This window comes from Salvelinus alpinus, chromosome 16, assembly GCF_045679555.1.
Source record: "Salvelinus alpinus chromosome 16, SLU_Salpinus.1, whole genome shotgun sequence".
NCBI classification, from domain to species: Eukaryota; Metazoa; Chordata; class Actinopteri; order Salmoniformes; family Salmonidae; genus Salvelinus; species Salvelinus alpinus.
In genome coordinates this window covers 20,845,226-20,865,246 of record NC_092101.1, presented here as the reverse complement: position 1 = coordinate 20,865,246, position 20,021 = coordinate 20,845,226, and the positions used below count along the sequence as shown (strand labels likewise).

General features: G+C 44.4%; 1 protein-coding gene across 6 annotated transcripts in view; it reads right to left on the bottom strand.

Annotated features, from left to right (window-relative positions):
- Positions 1-166: 166 nt before the first annotated feature.
- Positions 167-20,021, bottom strand: part of LOC139541101 (casein kinase I) — a 38,889-nt gene continuing 19,034 nt past the window's right edge. For 2 of the 6 annotated variants that reach the window (XM_071345328.1, XM_071345329.1), the window contains exons 3-12: positions 12,301-12,370; positions 6,452-6,600; positions 6,019-6,253; positions 5,643-5,728; positions 4,018-4,102; positions 3,760-3,908; positions 3,427-3,507; positions 2,292-2,399; positions 1,457-1,563; positions 805-1,201 (exon numbers count right to left, since the gene is read on the bottom strand). In XM_071345328.1, coding sequence (XP_071201429.1) covers positions 1,147-1,201; positions 1,457-1,563; positions 2,292-2,399; positions 3,427-3,507; positions 3,760-3,908; positions 4,018-4,102; positions 5,643-5,728; positions 6,019-6,253; positions 6,452-6,600; positions 12,301-12,370 — 1,125 coding nt within the window. In that variant the 3' untranslated portion in view covers positions 805-1,146. Of the gene's footprint in view, positions 1,202-1,456; positions 1,564-2,291; positions 2,400-3,426; positions 3,508-3,759; positions 3,909-4,017; positions 4,103-5,642; positions 5,729-6,018; positions 6,254-6,451; positions 6,601-12,300; positions 12,371-20,021 lie in introns of all 6 variants that reach the window. The other 4 variants (XM_071345331.1, XM_071345332.1, XM_071345330.1 and 1 more) reach the window with 3 other exon arrangements.

Genomic DNA, 20,021 nt, shown 5'->3' with positions numbered 1-20,021 from the left:
AAGATCCCTTGATTGTCATAGCAGAGGAGATAGACTGTAGTTGTGATGGTGGAGACCCATACAGTCATTGGTGGAGACAGTATGACCTCTACATAGGACCACACCCTGGGAATGTCAGACATCGACAATGCTTTCAGAGAGATAAAGCACACACACATGCGCACAGTCAATGAGCAACATTTGTAATAAGTTCAGATAGAATGTCATTGCAGGACACTTACTTGAGCTTTAAACATTTTACTTGGAAAGGCACAAACTATGATTTCCTGGTAAATTATTCTGATGTAAGAAATAAAACTGAAAGACATCTTGTTTCATGTAGATTGACATTTCAGCCCTTACTCAGATTTAAGCATTGTATAGGACTATTCCTAGATCAGTCTTTATTTTGTTGTTTTCTTGTTTGTTAATTTCAAACCTAGAATTCCACTGTACTTTTTTTTCTTTCAAAAGTGCAATAATAAGAAAAGAGCTTAATATCTGTTTCTTTCAATCTTCCACAGTACCTGAGGCCAGTGACTGTGCTACAAAGATTTCCAGAAACACTACAACATAAAAGTAAAAGTTTGTTTTCAATCCAGGAAGTCAACTTTGAAAACTACTGAGGATTAAATTACAAAAAAAGGGGGAAAAAATGCATAAAGATCCTCCAATTCTGGTTTAGATGAAATGCTTCCTGTTGCGCTCAGTGATTCCAGAGTTAGTATTGTTCATTCTTGCTTCTTACCTTGATCCCATAAATAAAGGACTATTTCTATAGAACAGACTTCTTTCCCTCGACTCATTGACAGTTCCCTCAGATCAATGGCTGTTGAACAGAAAATGTTCTGTATGGAATCTAAAATACAACAACTGTTTCAAACAGTATCTTTTTTATATATTCACGTCACGGTATTCACGTTTCATTTTTACAGCTTTTATCGTTCTCTCAATCTCCCTTTACTATGCAGGTACTTTAAAATGTTTCTTTTTCTTTTTTTAAAGGAGCCAGAGTCTGTAAGACAACATTCCTTTACACGTCTGTAGCAGGGGAGCGCTGAGAGAGAGAAGAGAGAAAGAGAGATTGGGAAGAGATAAGATGGGTGATCTGTGTAGTTGCTTCCATTTAAAACTTGACAGTGACCAGAATGTTTCAAGTTCTTCTCTTCACTTGTGCCGCTGGAGGGGTTTCCTCTTTCTCCTTTTGAAGAAACAACAGCACCTGCAGGCAAGGATATACTAGAATTTAGTTTCAAAGTAAATTAATGTTGCATATCAAAAAATGTAATGTTAAAAATATAAACTCAACATTAGAGGCCTTAAATGTGTGCAACTTGTTCAATGTTTTGTTTGAACAGTATTGTGAATGGGTTCAGAACCCATATTTCTATTTGACAGTGTGTTTCTTGCAATGACTGCCAGAGGTAGTGAGACCGAGTCACTGCCAATCAACCCCAGGTAAAGACAGCCGTCTTACTTTGTATCATCAGCCACCTCTACCTCGGTGGGAGCAGTGATGGGAGCGTTGGAGTGTCCTGCCGTCGGGTCGTCATTGTTCAGCTCTCCATTTGTCGAGCTCATCACCTGTACAGGTGAACACAGGGAATTTTAGACAGGATGTCTGTTTTTAGGATATATGATCAAATCATGATACATTATCTGTACTTAACCCTTCATAGGAAATGAGTTAATTGAAGCATTAGCTTATAATTGTTACCCTTGACCACATTACATTGTAAATGTATCTACTAGTTGGTAAAAGACGTAATAATCCCAAAGGGTGCAATTCCCTTCCAGAACACTAGATAGCACATTTGCTTTACTAATTATCCTAAAAGTTTCTAATCTGAGACTGGAGACTGTACATCACTTACCATTTAAAGCAAGTCATAATTGCACCATGAAGGACTATAGATATGAAATATCCAGTCAGATATTCAAATGTTTTTAAACAGAAGTATCTTCTGAGCTGCTGTTGCCCCTTCATCCCTTCAAAGTGGAGTCAGCGCTGAGACTGTTCATACTCAATGAGATCCCTTTTCTAGGGAGAGGGGGGTTCCTGTCCTGATAAAAGGTTTCAATGACAGTGACCGCATGGTTCTCCTGACATGACAGCTTCCCTCCCCTGTTATCAGCCTGGAGCAGATGAGTGAAGCATAGCAGAGCAGACAGAGCGAGCAGACAGAGCGAGCAGACAGAGCGAGCAGACATACAGACAGACAGACAAACAGAGAGAGAGACAGAGAGACAGAGAGGCAGAGAAAGCTGGGGTGGACAGACCGTCATGCAGCACCATGCGCAGCAAGCAGTACCTGCACAGAGCCCCCCAGCCTTTCGGCCGTGAGATACGACCCCAGTGTCTCCTTATTGGTCATTGGAGAGGGCTGACGCTGAGACTCATCTCCTTTGGGCTCAGGAGACTGACGCAAAGAGCACAGGGGGAGGGGAGGCAGGTTATGGGGGCAGGAGTGAAGAGGTGGAAGGTAGTGTGGTGGTGATGGGGGAGTGAATGGGGAAAGAAAGTCAACAAAAACAAACAAACTAAAATAAATACAGAAGACATCTCACAAGAAGAAGCAGGCTTGTTAAAACAGACTATGTTAACAGAAGGAAAATAGAGCAAAACAAAGCAGAGCCCACTGCCTCATGCAGAAGTGAAAACAGCCTTGATCGGAAACACTAAGTATCTAGTCTTTTATTCCAAAATCTATATTTTCTTCCAGCCCGCAGCAATCTCCTGTCTATTGTCCTGACTGAATTAGCTAATCATTGTTGTGACTATTCCTGGTTTCTGTAATAAACTCTCTGATTGTTTGTACTATGCAACGTGTTGCCTGTTTATGTTCATAAATGATGATACTCATTACATTGTACTGGAGAGTCATAATTACAGCCGCGAGTACACAGCAAAGGACAATTATAAAACCTTATGTGCTTTTTTAGAGAAAAAGATTGAAAAAGACTAATAAGGTCTAAAAAAACATGTGTCATGTTGATGACAGTGTAGTAGGATCAAGGCTCAAATAGCATGCTGATAGAACCAGGAAAGGAAAAGAAAGCATGCAATTTTGCTACACACGAAGCAAACTGCTTTGTCATTGCTGATGTGAACAACGCACTGCATTTTGCAAAGCAATGACTCGTTTTTAAGGAGAAAGGTTGAAGACAAAACCCTCCAATGCTAAAACAGTTGAACTTTCAAAGATGATGCTACAACATTTAACCACAATTATAATAGGGTCATCAGTTCCCAATCATTCTTGCTCAATCGCAAAAACAGAGTAAAGAGTAGATTAAAGAGGATGGAGTGAATAAAGGTAACACTGTAAAAGAGGCCATATTCTTGAGGAAGCTGAGAGTAGGACAGGAGGGTTGGCAGTTGCCTCTGAGACAAGGGGGAACTTGACTGACGAGGTGGGTGGGTGTGGCGGGCGGCGGTGAGGTCACCTGGTTTTTGGTCTGCTGTTGTGCTTTGTCTCTGCTGGGCTGAGCGGGTGTGTCACTGGGGATGGGGCCTATCGGTGTAGGCTATGGTGGGGGACAAAATGACACAGCATTTTATCTAGGACATAAAATACTTTACTCCGACCACAACATGAAGATATGAATATATCAAAAATAAATAGGCCCTTGAACCGCTAAGACATCACAGGAAATCTCAATTTTCATCCCGTCTGATTATTTACAGAAAAAGACAAATGAAAATCTGCAGATAGAGGGGTCAAGCGGTCCCTCAAAACTTTGAATAGGGAGAAGAAACAAGTGATGAAGGAGACTCACAAGTGGCTTGCCGACCCAGTCGTATTCATAATCAAAGACATAGCCGTTCCTATCGAAGAGGTCAGTAAAGAGTTTCCGTAAGTAGTCATAATCAGGTTTCTCAAAGAAGTCCAGCCTCCTCACGTAACGCAGATAGGTGGCCATCTCTTCTGCAGGACGAAGGCACACAATTACTACATTTGCATAAACTGATCTAGAACTAGACCTAAACAAAAAGGAAGGAGTAACACATTCCAAATGAAACCAATCAAATCTGACCAGGGAAGCTTTCACAAAGCACTTCAATTGGAGTAGCTCGCTTGGTATCTCCAATCTTCTGATACCTCTCCTTCAAAGTGTCTGCCTGGAATCAACAAAGTACAACAATTATTCTCCCACGCATTTAGCTTTAATTCCCACACAGCACAGTCGAAAAAGTAAAGCTTTGCAGAAAGCAAAATATAATGCCAAATTTAGGGCAATACATAGCTGGAGGCAGTGTAATTGAATGGGAATAATGTTCACACGGAGAAAATTAAAGCGTCTTAGTTTGCATCCACATGCAAATCCTCTCGTAAGCCATTTTATATCTTGAGTCATCCCATTGACATGAGGCTGTTATACAGGGGGGTTCTTGTTTTTTTATATTTAACCTTTATTTAACTAGGCAAGTCAGTTAACCTCTATGGGATCGGTGTCTGATATCTGATATGGGCAGAAAGCTTAAATTCTTGTTAATCTAACTGCACTGTCCAATTTACAGTAGCTATTACAGAGAAATAATACCATGCTATTGTTTGAAGAGAGTGCACAGTTATGAACTTGAAGATGTATTAATAAACCTATTAGGCACATTTGGGCAGCCTTGATACAACATTTTGAACAGAAATGCAATGGTTCATTGAATCAGTCTAAAACTGTGCACATACACTGCTGCCATCTAGTGGCCAAAATCCAAATTGCTCCTAACCTGGAATAGTACATTGTCACCTTTCTCTTGCATTCCAAAGATGATAAAAAAATAAATAATAATAATGCATCTTTGTATTATCTTTTACTAGATCTAATGTGTTATAGTCTCCTACATTAATTTCACATTTCCACCAACTTCAACGTGTTTCCTTTCAAATGGTATCAAGAATAAGCATATATTTTTTAAAGGGTCTGATCCTTAACAAATTCTTATTTACAATGACGGCCTACCCCAGCCAAACCCTAACCCAGACGATGCTGGGCCAATTGTGCCCCACTCTATGGGACTCCCAATCACAGCCGGTTGCGATACAGCCTGGAATCAAACCAGGGTCTGTAGTGACGCCTCTAGCACTGAGATGCAGTGCCTTAGACCGCTGCGCCACTCAGGAGCCCCCAAAAAATAGTTATATGAGTTCTACCATGATATTCTACAGTTAGATAACTATACGCTGCCACACAGGTCCTCTTCCTGACACTAGCCTGGGTGGAGAGGACCTCAAAGGGGAAAGTGTGGGAGTGACTTATGTTGGTAAAATAAGATGACATTTACATCTATTAAAAACTGCAGAGACCAAAAGGTATGAGCTAAATGGTGGTATCCGGTATAAATTGCACAATGATAGAAATAAAACAATTTTAAAAATGTAGAAACTGCATTATATGAATATGTTTTTCCATTGTTAATTCAATTACACAGAGACGATTCAAATCTCAGGAGGTGAAAATCCTTCCTGTGTATGGTTACAGCACTATTTACATTGTATTTTCCCCTAGCATGTCTTCCTCTTCCCTAAATACTGTAAACACTTTCTAGAGTCTGAGGCCTTGAAATGTCACTTGGATCTTGAATGAGAGAAGTTATTTTGCGCTGGGGGGCTAAGTGACAGGGTGTGTGTCTGAGATCATGTAGATATCATGAAACTGTATACCTTCAGGCCTTGCCAGGGAAGGCTGCCTCGCAGGAAGTACATAAACATGTGACCCAGAGCCTCCAGATCATCCCGTCTGCTTTGCTCTGGAGGAGAAGAAGAGTTTGTTACTCACACAATTATCCACCACTTCAACTATATATGACACCATAAGGCTTAGGACATAATGTGAACATCTAAAATGCATCAATCAATGCATGATCCATCTACATGATGAAGTTATGCGTACAGATCTCAAGTTGGGATTCAGCTTTTACTGAACCTAATGGCAAAGTTGATAATCAACTTCAGCCCAGGACAGGTTCACAGGATTAGGAAAGAAAAGGTCCATCTTTCCAATAACACAGCAGCGTGTGTCTTCATGATAATTTCTCACCTTTCCCCAGGTGTGTGTTGATGCTCATGTAGCGCGCCGTGCCTGTCAGGCTCTTGTGCTCCCGGTACGGGATGTGTTTTTTGGTCTCGGGGTCGATGTATTCTTTGGCCAGCCCAAAGTCGATGATGTGGATTGTGTGCTGCCTCTTGCTGCCGGGCCGCCCCACCAAAAAGTTCTCTGGCTTCACGTCTCTGTATATCAAGCTCTTTGTGTGGACAAACTCCATCCGCGTTATCTGGGAGATAGAGCATTGAGCATGTAGACAAGCTAAGATCTCAAACTCGCTCAGTGCACTTTTCAAATGCAAACACTGTAAATGAGCCATCGACACTTCTATAGACTATAGAGTAGTCTTAGAGTAGTCTTATAAAATACGGGTTGGGCACCTGTGTGTAAGACACTTACTTACGTAAAACAACAATTCAAATCTTACCAGCTGTATGGCTATCATGAGGACGGTCTTGAGGGAGAAGGTGCGGTCACAGAGATCAAACAGGTCTTCCAGGCTGGGCCCCAGCAGCTCCAGCACCATGGCATTGTACTTCCCACATGGCCCAAAGTAGTACACCTGAGGAATACCCTCTGCAACACAGAGACAGGCAGGGACACATGATATGAGTGGGACCACACAACTTACAGGGAGCGTGCTAGCATCCTAAGGGTTTAAAAAAGGCTTAACTACTAACCATCTGTTTTAGCATCGTAAGAGCCACAGATATTCTAAAAGCATTAAAAGCATTCGGCCCTTCTAAAAAAGCTTAGAGGCGGAGGGACTACGGATGCATGAAAGGTGGTAGTTAAATAAGGGTAGTAGGGCTTTGACTTGCTGACATGAAATCAGGCTACATAGCCATGTTGATATTGAGCAGCCTACGTGTGTGGGAAGGCGGTTCGATTAGAACAACATGGATGGTAAACAAAAACGTGTCAACGTTGATGCCGTGTGATGGAAAAAACTGTTTGCCAACACGCCTTGTCATGTGGTCATACACTATATGTACAGAAGTATGTGGACACTCCTTCAAATTAGTGGATTCGGCTATTTCAGCCACACCCGTTGCTGACTGGTGTATAAAATCGAGCACACAGCCATGCAATCTCCATAGAGAAACATTTGCAGTAGAATGGCCTTAATGAAGAGCTTAGTGACTTTCAATGTGGCACCGTCATAGGATGCCACCTTTCCAATGAGTCAGTTTGTCAAATTTCTGCCCTGCTAGAGCTGACCCACTCAACTGCAAGTACTGTTATTGTGAAGTGGAAACGTCTAGGAGCAACAACGGCTCAGCCGTGAAGTGGTAGGCCACACAAGATCACAGACACGTCCTGTAGGCCACACAGGACCGCCGAGTGCTGAAGAACATAAAAATTGTCTGTCCTTGGTTACAACACTCACTACCGAGTTCCGAACTACCTCTGGAAGCAACGTCAGAAGAAGAGCTGTTCGTCGAGAGCTTCATGAAATGGGTTTCCATTGCTGAGCAGCAGCACACAAGCCTAAGATCACCATGCGCAATGCCAAGTGTTGGCTGGAGTGGTGTAAAGCTCGCCGCCATTGGACTCTGGAGCAGTGGAAACAAGTTCTCTGGAGTGATGAATCACGCGTCAACATCTGGCAGTCCAACGGACAAATCTGGGTTTGGCGGATGCCAGGAGAACGCTACATACTCGAATGCATAGTACGAACTGTAAAGTTTGGTGGAAGAGGAATAATGGTCTGGGGCTGTTTTTCATGGTTCAGACTAGGCCCCTTAGTTCCAGTGAAGGGAAATGTTAACGCTACAGCATACAATGTCATTCTAGACAATTCTGTGCTTCCAACTTTGTGGTAACAGTTTGGGGAAGGCCCTTTCCTGTTTCAGCATGACAATGCCCCCGTGTGCACAAAGCAAGGTCCATACAGAAATGGTTTGTCGAGATCGGTGTGGAAGAACTTGACTGGCCTGCACAGAGCCCTGACCTCAACCCCATCGAACACCTTTGGGATGAATTAGAACGCCAACTGCGAGCCAGGCCTAATCGCCCAACATTGGTGCCCGGCCTCACTAATGCTCATGGCTGAATGGAAGAAAGTCCCCGCAGCAATGCTTCAACATCTAGTGGAAAGCCTTCCCAGAAAAGTGGAGGCTGTTAAAGCAGCAAAGGAGGGGACCAACTCCATATTAATGCCCATGATTTTTATTCAACGAACAGATGGCCACATACTTTTGGTCATGTTGTATGTGTGACCTGGGAGGAATTTTGGAGTTTATCATCACAGTAAAAATTCCCTGAAGAGGAGACTCCAGTTTAACAGTAATTCTATTCCCTATGTGGAGTAGAACAAAGGACAATGGCCATTTGTGACCCCATGGCCAACATGACCTTACGGTCCAGCCATCCTAGTACACATACAGCTCCAGGTTATGCCTCACCAGTTCAGACCAGTATCTGATACCAGTGGCCTTCATTCCATTCCTTGGCAGGCAGTTGTGCCAAAGTGACTGCATGCTCCCCTCCCAGCAGGCGGCTGTCGCCCCGAGGGCACCCCAACCCCGTCAGAAAGAGGAGAGGATCAGCAGCTTTAGTAGTATGGCAGGCTGGCCGGGAGGCTGTGTGAGTGTGGGGAGGAGGGGAGGGATTAGAGCAGGATTTACCTGATCACCACTCATGTCACTTCCACAGCGAAGCAGTGCAGATCTCACACATCCACACAGCTGTCCCAGGGCACTTTAGGCAGCAGGACTTGCTGGTAATGATGGCGATGGCGGACGAGGCGGCAGCGACAAAAGATCAACAAGTAAGCTGACTCATCAAAGCCCGCCCAAATCTAGAGGGAGGGCATTCAGCAGCCCTGCCAATGCACTGATCAATTGGAAAGTGTCTACGCTAGAACAACTGTCCCTGACTACACCTACAATACTCCCTACTGGGGAACTCTAGAGCTGTAAACACAAAGATAACAGCTGGGGAAAAGCTTCAACTGAAATGGAAAAGGCCTAGAATAAATGTCAATTTCAGAGAAACCATTCAAATGAGAATGATTTTATCTTTGTCAAAAGCTAGACCTAATCATATTTGCTAAGTACTATGTGGATGATGTTATTCCAGTGTAAAAATAACCTTAGCCAATCACGCCTGTAATAAAAGCACTTATGCATGGGGTGAGTGGTTTCCTAGAAACTATTCTTTATCGTGATTTATGACAACAGATATAATTGGCTGCTGTCCGCAGCACCACTAGCTTCAAAGTCTATTCTGCTGCCTTCCAGTGCCATTCTGTGCACTGCTCACAACCCACTCTCTCCAAACACAAGTGAAACGTGTCTGGAACAATCCAGAGTATTGTCTCAGACAGGGGCCCCTCTCAGTCTGGCCACTGTGGCAGACAATGTTGCCCTACAATGAAATGTCAAAGTTTAGGCCGAGCCCGAGAGGGAGGCGGTCTCAATTAAACATTTAGAATGCTGAGTGCATCGGGGGAGAGAAAAGGCGGCGCTGATTTCATTAGGCCGGGAGGGCAGCGCTGTGGTGATGTAGCCGGGCTGAAACGTGATCGTCCAGCCGGCCTGCCCTGCATAGAGCCTGTGTGACTCAGTGGTAGGTTATGTTATCCATCCCAGGCAGGCAGCGCATAAAATATCCAGACTGCTCTGGACTGGATGGACCACAGAAGATCACTGCAAACTCATACTCAAAATGGCACTGATTGATTTATCACTCCCAAGATACCAGGGCAGCGGGCGTAGAAGGACACACATACGACTTGTGTAAGAGCAGGCAATGCTTTGAGGCAAAGCTTTGTTGATGGGTTACTAAATATTCACATGCACTGATATTATCAGTGAAATCTTAAATCATCTCATAAGGAGACTGGTCGCATGCAGTGCTTTCACAAGCGAAGAACATGCTATCAGGACTGTGTGAGCTCAGTCAACCAGTCATCCAGTTAAATTATTGATAGTGACGTAAAAAGTGTATGATGTGGCCTCCCGGGTGGCGCAGTGGTCTAGGGCACTGCATCGCAGCGCTAGCTGCGCCACCAGAGACTCTGGGTTCGTGCCCAGGCTCTGTCGCAGCCGGCCGCGACCGGGAGGTCCGTGGGGCGACGCACAATTGGCCTAGCGTCGTCCGGGATAGGGAGGGTTTGGCCGGTAGGGATTTCCTTGTCTCATCGCGCACCAGCGACTCCTGTGGCGGGCCGCGCGCAGTGCGCGCTAACCAAGGGAGCCAGGTGCACGGTGTTTCCTCCGACGCATTGGTGCAGCTGGCTTCCGGGTTGGAGGCGCGCTGTGTTAAGAAGCAGTGCGGCTTGGTTGGGTTGTGTTTCGGAGGACGCATGGCTTTCGACCTTCGTCTCTCCCGAGCCCGTACGGGAGTTGTAGCGATGAGACAAGATAGTAATTACTAACAATTGGATACCACGAAATTGGGGAGAAAAGGGGATAAAATAAAATTTTTTAAATAAAAATTTTAAAAAAGTGTATGATGTCTCAGACACCCCATGCTCATTGGTTAATGTTGGGGTTGGGGAGTGGCCAGACCAGGCCAGCTAGTGTGTGTAACTGAATGCGTTGTTCTAGTGATTGGGTGCTTTCCAGGGCAGGCGAGAATTAACACTCTTAAGATAAGCTCCTCTTAAGCACCATGTACAGTTGACACCGCTCCAGTATTTGTGGCAGTGGGGTCCAGGTTCAGACCAGGGCTTGACCCTGGCTTAAATTATGTCACATTCACATTGTAAAAGGACTACACGCCTGTATCCATCTGTACCATACATAATCATTTTTACAGAAGAATCATGAGCAGAAGAAGACTTGATAATTTCTCACTACTCCACACAATTTTTCAATAGATGTAGCAACCAGTAAGAGGAACCCCTTTCCCCTCCATTCTATAATGGGAGGGAAGCTGGACCAACATCGTCACTGGCTCCATCTTTAGCTCAGCCTATGAGATTGTAGCAGGCCTCTCTCTGGTGGTCCCTCTGCCACAGTGGCCGGAGGAGGAGAGGGAAGTCAGGATGTGTATAACGCATCAGTGGAAACACTACAGAGGACATGGACTCCTTCAATGGGCTGGCTCAAGGGGTGAGGATAAAGACTCACTATCCAATGAATGAATGAGGATCCACAAGCAACTTCGATCGACTCTGTTCTCAAATAGGTGTAAGGAAGATAAATAGTACATTGTGCTATGCTGTGGAAATACAACTACTGGCCCAATCAGACAGATCACAACAAAGGATAACTGACAGACAGAGATAGGCCAGCCCTTTTCCCTGTACATCACAAGAGAGTTTCCCTGGCCTTTCTTCTCCAGGCAGGCCAGAGGCATTGCTGAGACGAGCGATGGAAGTAGATATACGATGATGGCCCTATTTCACATTGAAGGCCATCTATAAATAGACTAGCCTAGGACACCTCTAATGCCCTGCACTCCAACTCCCTATTAACACTGTGGAGCTGCTGCTCTGGCACAGGGACAGAGAGCAAGCTGGCAGGTGATCAGCTCTCTATGAGAGAGAAAGAGACACACACTTGTCTTATGAAAGAGAACATCCCTGGGCGCAGTGACACACACACTCGTCTTAGAGTGCGTGTGTGGCCTTCCACTCCAGTGATCAAATGAATGCACAGGCTTTGCCCAAGCTGTTTATCTCTTTCTTTAAAAGCCAAAAGGATCAAAGACCAGTGTCCTCAGTCACATTTAGTGGAATTAGAATACAAGTGGTCAGCTTGTCCCTACCTACCCTCAAATACAATAGAATCTATTTACGGACCGTAAATACAATATATTCACCAGTTGTTTTCTTAACAGATCAAACGCTCATAGAAAGTGACTTGAACTAACTAATGATGAAAAGTATAGTACTAATCACTTTGGTTAAAAACATTTTTTTTTAAGTGGCCCAATGTCAGAGAGATTTTTCAATGATAGAATTAAGCAGTGAGAGGATCAAACACTAAGCATTCCAGGCTGGCCAAGCTTTGTCGTGGGCTGTTCCAGGTCCCTGTCCCTCCCCACCACCTGATCCTACTGCCCCACCTCTCCCCTCTGAAGCCAAGCGGCCACATCAAAGGGCTGGAGGCACAGCACAGCCCCGCGGATCACAGCGCAGAGAGAGCACATAGACATGGCATGAAGGTCCTGGTCCTGCTAGGGAACAACCATCTGTAGGAGGGGGACAGGGCTTTCATATCTCCCAGATACGTGTGCAGAGAAGATCGCCATCCATCCAGCTGAGCCTACTAGCAAACACTGTTATTAAACAGTTATAATACTGTAGCTGTATGTGCTTACCTGAACTTCCCAACTGTTTATAAAATCTATATTCCAAGTGAAGCTGTGGAGCCCGGGACTTTATCGGTTCCTGAAAAAGGAAAGAAAGAGAACCCCATTAGTAATGGAAAACACGTAGTGGTTATTAACATATTCAATAGGTGGATCAACGTCAAGATTATTGTGATAAATGGTTGAAAAACAATGTTGTATGTGAAACAGTATAGACCTTTTCACAGATTCCATGAGACAACTAAGGATGCATCCATGCTTACTATAACATTCCTAAGATCCCTCAGGCTTAGACACCATGTAGAGCTAAGAACCTAAAACATAAATCATCATCATCTACTTAACACAACATCCTTCCTCCACGATGATGATGCAAGGGCATTATGTATTTATGAACAAATGTAGCTTGCAAGAGGAAAAACAAACCTGTAAAAACAAAAATGGAGAAAACGGAACCAGGCAAAAAATTTAACAGATTTTATTGTGCCCTAGACACATCAACCACCCAGGGCAGCATTAGCCTCCTCCACACAGCTCATCCAACCAGCACCAGCCTCCCCGTTTCACAAAATTGGGATCCTTAACGTTAAGAAAAATTTATTTTATTTTAAGTGTTATAGCCTAACTAGACAATAGGCTATATAGGCCTGGGGAACTTTGTGTAATTTAAATATAACCGGAGAGGAAGAGGCAAACTTTTGGCTACTTTGGTGAACGTGAGGCATGCAAGCCAAGACATTAAGAGATACAGATTACCAAGACGTATACAGACGGTTCTTTCTGCCTGCACCCTCCTCGCTCTCCCTCACGCTGGCTCACCTGCTCTCTCTCTTTACAAATGATGCGAGTGTGTGTTCAGTCTTCGGTCTGTTGCGTCTAGAATATCCTAGCCTATTCATTGATGATAGACCCTGCTTTACTGAAGTTGTGAGACATTGCAAGCCAAGAAATTGCGAGATGCAATGGAATGCTGTGAGATAGAGCTTTTGATTGCCACAAGGCCTAGTGCATGGTTCTGACTGTGTGCCTGGTGGCCGACCTGCCTATACTGTGCCCTTCCCCTCGCTAGTTCGCTATGAAAGATGCAAGTGTTTATGTTACCGGAAGTACTGTTCCAATAATATTGAATCATAAGAGTTGATTCATAGCGGAATCGAATCTTGACACTCAGAAATAGGAGTCGACCTGCAAGGAATCGTGGAAACAATTATTTTGGAGTCCACTCTCCACCATGACGTCATTGTCGTTACAGTTGGAAAAATTGGTAGAGAAATGCAAGCGAGAGACCCAAACCGTTTCTCAGTGTGAATTCACAATGCAGCTGCGATGCGAATTCACACTGAATTTTATGATAACGGAAAACCAATAAAAACAAATTGCAGTTTCAACACGAAGAAAACGTTTTTATTTGTCACAACCCTACTCGACACCTTTCATCCACCCGGCACCAGTCTACTCAACAGCTCTCCTCCACCCGGCACCAGTCTACTCAACAGCTCTCCTCCACCCGGCACCAGTCTACTCAACAGCTCTCCTCCACCCAGCATCAGTCTACTCAACAGCTCTCCTCCACCCGGCACCAGTCTACTCAACAGCTCTCCTCCACCCGGCACCAGTCTACTCAACAGCTCTCCTCCACCCGGCACCAGTCTACTCAACAGCTCTCCTCCACCCGGCACCAGTCTACTCAACAGCTCTCCTCCACCCGGCACCAGTCTACTCAACAGCTCTCCTCCACCCGGCACCAGTCTACTCAACAGCTCTCCTCCACCCGGCACCAGTCTAACAGCTCTCCTCCACCCAGCACCAGTCTACTCAACAGCTCTCCTCCACCCGGCACCAGTCTACTCAACAGCTCTCCTCCACCCGGCACCAGTCTACTCAACAGCTCTCCTCCACCCGGCACCAGTCTACTCAACAGCTCTCCTCCACCCGGCACCAGTCTACTCAACAGCTCTCCTCCACCCGGCACCAGTCTACTCAACAGCTCTCCTCCACCCGGCACCAGTCTACTCAACAGCTCTCCTCCACCCGGCACCAGTCTACTCAACAGCTCTCCTCCACCCGGCACCAGTCTACTCAACAGCTCTCCTCCACCCGGCACCAGTCTACTCAACAGCTCTCCTCCACCCGGCACCAGTCTACTCAACAGCTCTCCTCCACCCGGCACCAGTCTACTCAACAGCTCTCCTCCACCCGGCACCAGTCTACTCAACAGCTCTCCTCCACCCGGCACCAGTCTACTCAACAGCTCTCCTCCACCCAGCACCAGTCTACTCAACAGCTCTCCTCCACCCAGCACCAGTCTACTCAACAGCTCTCCTCCACCCAGCACCAGTCTACTCAACAGCTCTCCTCCACCCGGCACCAGTCTACTCAACAGCTCTCCTCCACCCAGCACCAGTCTACTCAACTGTTTTCATATTAGTGCAGGTGAAGGAAAGGAGATGAAAATAAGATTAAGACACAGCCCCATCCTGCTCCCAGTCTGAACATTAGGCACATCTCATCCATCTTAAGTGGATATCTGAGGAGAGAGAGACTGGTTAAGTGGAACTGAACTGGACACATGACCAGGCACTGGGCGGTGAGGGAGGTCAGGGCGGGGCACTGTCTGTGACATCATCAGTGGAGGGAGGCTTAGCCTCTCCACTAGGGAGGACGTGGGAAAAATATAGAAATAAAAACAGATGGCTGAAAACCACAGGACCCTAAAACAGAGGCTTATGGGGCTTTACATGCTTAGACACATCCCAGCAGATAACTATGCAAATGACCAAACCAACCCAGGAAATAATATCTACAATCTCGGTAGGTAGCCTACCTTTCTATGTGAAATGGTTCATAAAATTCCTTATCATTCCCTCTCAAAACTTATAGCAGACCCTCTCGATACCCAATCTCCACACCCAACCTTTTAAAAGAAGATGCTCACAGAGCTCGCACTAGAAGCATTACAAACAACCTTTTCACTTAGATGGAATAAAGTGCTTAGGCGCAAACAATAAAATGTTATTAGCCACATGCTTTGTAAACAACGGTGCATACTTAATAATGGAATGCTTATTTACAGGTCCTTTTTAAAAAAAATGCAGAGTTAAAGAAAAAATATTGAAATAAAAATGTAGAAATAGTGACACGAGGAATAAATACAGTGATTAACAAATAATAAATAGTAAAAAATGACATGGCTACATACAGGAAGTAGAATAACAAGGCTATACACAGTAAGGAGTAACCAGTACCAAGTTGATGTGCAGGGGTACAAGGTAATTGAGGTAGCTATGTACAAATACACTCAACTGACAGTTTATTAGGTACACCACCCTTTTCACAAAAACGGATTGCTCCTACAGACAATGAGGCACGTGGCCATGGCTTGTTATATAAAGCAGACAGACAGGCATCGAGGCATTCAATTACTGTTCGATTGAACGTTAGAATGGGCAAAACGACTGACCAAAGCGACTGAGCGTGGTTTGACAAATAATGGAGTAGTATAACAGTGGTGTGCAGAACGGCATCTTGGAATGCACAACTAGTTGGTCCTTGTCACAGATGGGCTGGAGTGGACAGTTGAGGAGTGGAAAACATCGCCTGGAACATGACATTACGTTCAGTTTACTTGAGTGGCCTGCGCAGTCCCTAGACCTCAACCCAATAGAGCATCTTGAGATGAGATGGAACGGGCTGTTCGCAGTACCACTATACCGCTGTCCAATCTGCAGCAACTGCATGATGCTATGGCGTCAGCATGGACCAACATCCCTGTGGAACGTTTCCGACACCTAGTAGAATTCAGGCTGTTCTGGAGGCAAAGGGGGGTCCGACCCGGTACTAGATGGGTGTACAGTGCCTCCCTTGACTTTTTCCACATTTTGTTGTGTTTAAAATTGATGAAATTGAGACGTGTCACTACAGTAGACACAATATCCCATAAATGTCAAAGTGGAATTATGTTTATAGAAATGCTTACAAACTAATAAAAAATTAAAAGCTGAAATGTCTTGAGTCAGTAAGTATTCAACCCTTTTGTTATGGCAAGTTTAAAGTTAAGGAGTAAAAATGTGCTTAACAAGTCACATAAGTTGCATGGACTCACTGTGTGCAATAATAGTGTTTAACATTGTTTTTGAATGACTACCCCATCTCTGTACCCCACACATACAATCTGTAAGGTCCCTCAGTCGAGCAGTGAATTTCAAGCACGGAGTCAACAACAAAGACCAGGGAAGTTTTCCAATGGTTCGCAAAGAAGAGCATCTATTGGTAGATGGGTAAAAATAAAATGAAGGCATTGAATGTCCCTTTGAGCATGGTGAAGTTATTATACTTTGGATGGTGTATCAATACAATACACTACAAAGATACAGGTGTCCTTCCTAACGCAGTTGCTAGAGAGGAAGGAAACCCTTTAGGGATTTCACCATGAGGCCAATGGTGATTTAAAAAAAGTTCCAGAGTTTAATGGCTGTGATAGAAAAAAACAGAGGATGGATCAAAAACGGTAGTTACTCCACAATACTAACCTAAATGAGAGTGAAAAGAAGGAAGCCTGTACAGAATAAAAAATATTCTAAAACATGCATCCTGTTTTCAATAAGGCATTAATGTAATACCGCAAAAAATGTGGCAAAGAAATTAACTTTTTGTCCTGAATACAAAGTGTTATATTTGGAGCAAACGCAACAACACATCACTGAGCACCACGCCATATTTTCAAGTATGGTGGTGGCTGCATCATGTTATGGGTATGCTTGAGTAACTGGTGTAAAATGGCTAGCTAGTTAGCGGTGCACGCTAGAAGAGTTTCAAATCGGTGACGTCACTCGCTCGGAGACCTTGAAGTAGTTGTTTCCCTAGCTCTGCAAGGGCTGTGGATTTTGTGGAGCGATAGGTATTGAGGCTTCGAGGGTGACCGGTTTCATGCCCAGGTGGGGGTGAGGAGAGGGACGAAAGCAATACTGTTCCACATTTAGGATAAAACGATACGGAATAGAGCTAGAGGAAAACCTGGTTCAGTCTACTTTTCAACAGACACTGGGAGACAAATGTACCTTTCAGCAGGACAATAAGCTAAAACACAAAGCCAAATCTACACCGGAGTTGCTTACCAAGACGACATTGAATGTTCCGGAGTGGCCTAGTTACAGTTTTGACTTACACCGGCATGGGAATCTATGGCAAGACTTAAAAAAGGCTGTCTAGCAATGATCACCAACCAACTTGACAGCACTTGAATAACATTTTAAAGAATAAATGGACAAATATTGTACAATCAAGGTGTGCTAAACTCTTAGAGAGACTTACCCCAAAAGACTCACAGCTGTAATCTATGGCAAAGGTGATTCTAACATGTATTGACTCATGGGGTTGAATACTTACCTAATCAAGATGGTGTTTAATTTACCATATATATATTTTTGAAGTTGTAATTTTTCTTCCACTTTGACAGAGTAGTTTGTGTAGATCGTTGGCGAAAATAACACTTAAATCAATTTTAATCTCAACACTGTGGTTTACATGCTCAAATGCCCATGTGGGCTTGTTTACATTGGTCAGACGACACTCGCACTCAAAGTAAAAATAGCTGAACACAAAACAGCTATCCGCACCAAAAATATGGACTATGTGATTGTGCGGCATTACGTAAATGCCAGTCATGGCTTATCCTCTACCTTGAAATTCTGGGGAATTTAGAAAGTTTCTCTTTCCTGGCAATATAGTGAGAAAATTGTTACAGAGAGAGGCACTTTGAATCGACTGCTTAGATTGCGTCGAACCGAAGGGTCTGAATGAACAGCTCTCATCTTTTTGTAATTTTTTTTTTTTGTTTATTTCTCTGTCTTTTGTTATTCAAGAGGAATGTATATGTGTAGGAATTTTGAATGATGATCATACTCTTGTTTGAATAACCTGTGTAGTTGCTAATACTACTACTGACAGTACAGATATTGACATGTTTAGTTGACATGACGAGTGGGATACATACAGTAGGTGCTTCCCACATTTTTCCTACTCAAATGTTATTTGTCACATGTGAAATGCTTTTACTTACAAGCCCTTAAACCTACAATGTAGCTCAAGAAAAAGAGATAAGAAAATATTGACTAAATAAACTAAAGTAAATAAAAAGTAACACAATAAAATAACAATAACGAGGCTATATACAGGGGGTACTCGTACCGAATCAATGTGCGGTGTTACAGGTTAGTCGAGGTAGTTTGTACATGTAGGTAGGGGTAAAGTGACAATGCATAGATAATAAACAGCGAGTAGCAGCAGTGTAAGGGGGGTCAATATAAATAGTCCAGGTAGCCATTTGATGAATTGTTCAGCAGTCTTATAGCTTGGGGGTAGAAGCTGTTAAGGAGCCTTTGGACCTAGACTTGGCACTCCGGTACCGCTTGCCTTGCGGTATCAGAGAGAACAGTCTATGACTTGGGTGACTGGAGTCTTTGACAATTTTTTTTGGCCTTCCCCTGACACCGCCTAGTATATAGGTCCTGAATGGCAGGATGCTTGGCCCCAGTTATGTATTGCGCTGTACGCACTACACTCTGTAGGACCTTACAGTCAGATGCTGAGCAGTTGCCATACTAGGTGGTGACGCAACCGGTCAGGATGCTCTCGATGGTGCAGCTGTAGAACCTTTTGAGGATCTGGGGACCCATGTCAAATCTTTTCAGTCTCCTGAGGGGGAAAAGGTGTTGTCGTGCCCTCTTCATAACCGTCTTGGTGTGTTTGGACCATGTTGTTGGTGATGTGGACACCAAGGAATGTGAAACTCTCGACACGCTCCACTACAGCCCTGTCGATGTTAATGGGGGCCTGTTCGGCCCTCCTTTTCCTGTAGTCCACGATTAGCTCCTTTGTCTGGCTCACATTGAGGGAGAGGTTGTTGTCCTGGCACCACACTGCCAGGTCTCTGACCTCCTCCCTATAGGCTGTCTCATTGTTGTCGGTGATCACTGTTGTGTCGTCAGCAAACTTAATGATGGTGTTGGAGTCGTGGGTGAACAGGGAGTACAGGTGGGGACTAAGCAAGCACCCGAGGGGCCCCGGTGTTGAGGATCAGCGTGGCAGATGTGTTGTTGCCTACCCTTACCACCTGGGGGTGGCCCGTCAGGAAGTCCAGGATCCTGGTGGGAAAGAGCAGTGTGGAGTGCGATTGAGATTCCGTCATCTGTGGATCTGTTGGGGCGGTATGCAAAATTGGTGGGTCTAGGGTTTCTGGGATGATGGTGTTGATGTGAGCCATGACCAGTTTTTTCAAAGCACTTCATGGCTACCGACGGCTCTGATGAAGGTGATTCATGCCAAAATGTAAGCCTATTGTTTGCTTCTCCCATCAATAAATCTATAACATTTACACAACCACAAAGTCCTCCATTATCTTTACTCTCCCAGATAGTCAGTTGAAGTATCCTGGGGTAAGGAATGTTTGAGGGTTTTCCATTTTAATGCCACACAACAAAATGTGGAAAAGTCAAGGGGTGTGAATACTTCGAGAGTTCTTGTAGTTAGGGGTAAAGTGACTAGGCAACAGGATAGATAAGATAGTAGCAACACTGGTACCGCTTGCCTCGTGGTAGCAGAGAGAACAGTCTATGGCTTGGGTGGCTGGAGTCTTTCACCATTATTTTGGGCCTTCCTCTGACACTGCCTGGTATAGAGGTTCTGGAACCTTAAGCGTTTAAGGATGTCCCTACAGCTGCTCTTTTCAGGAA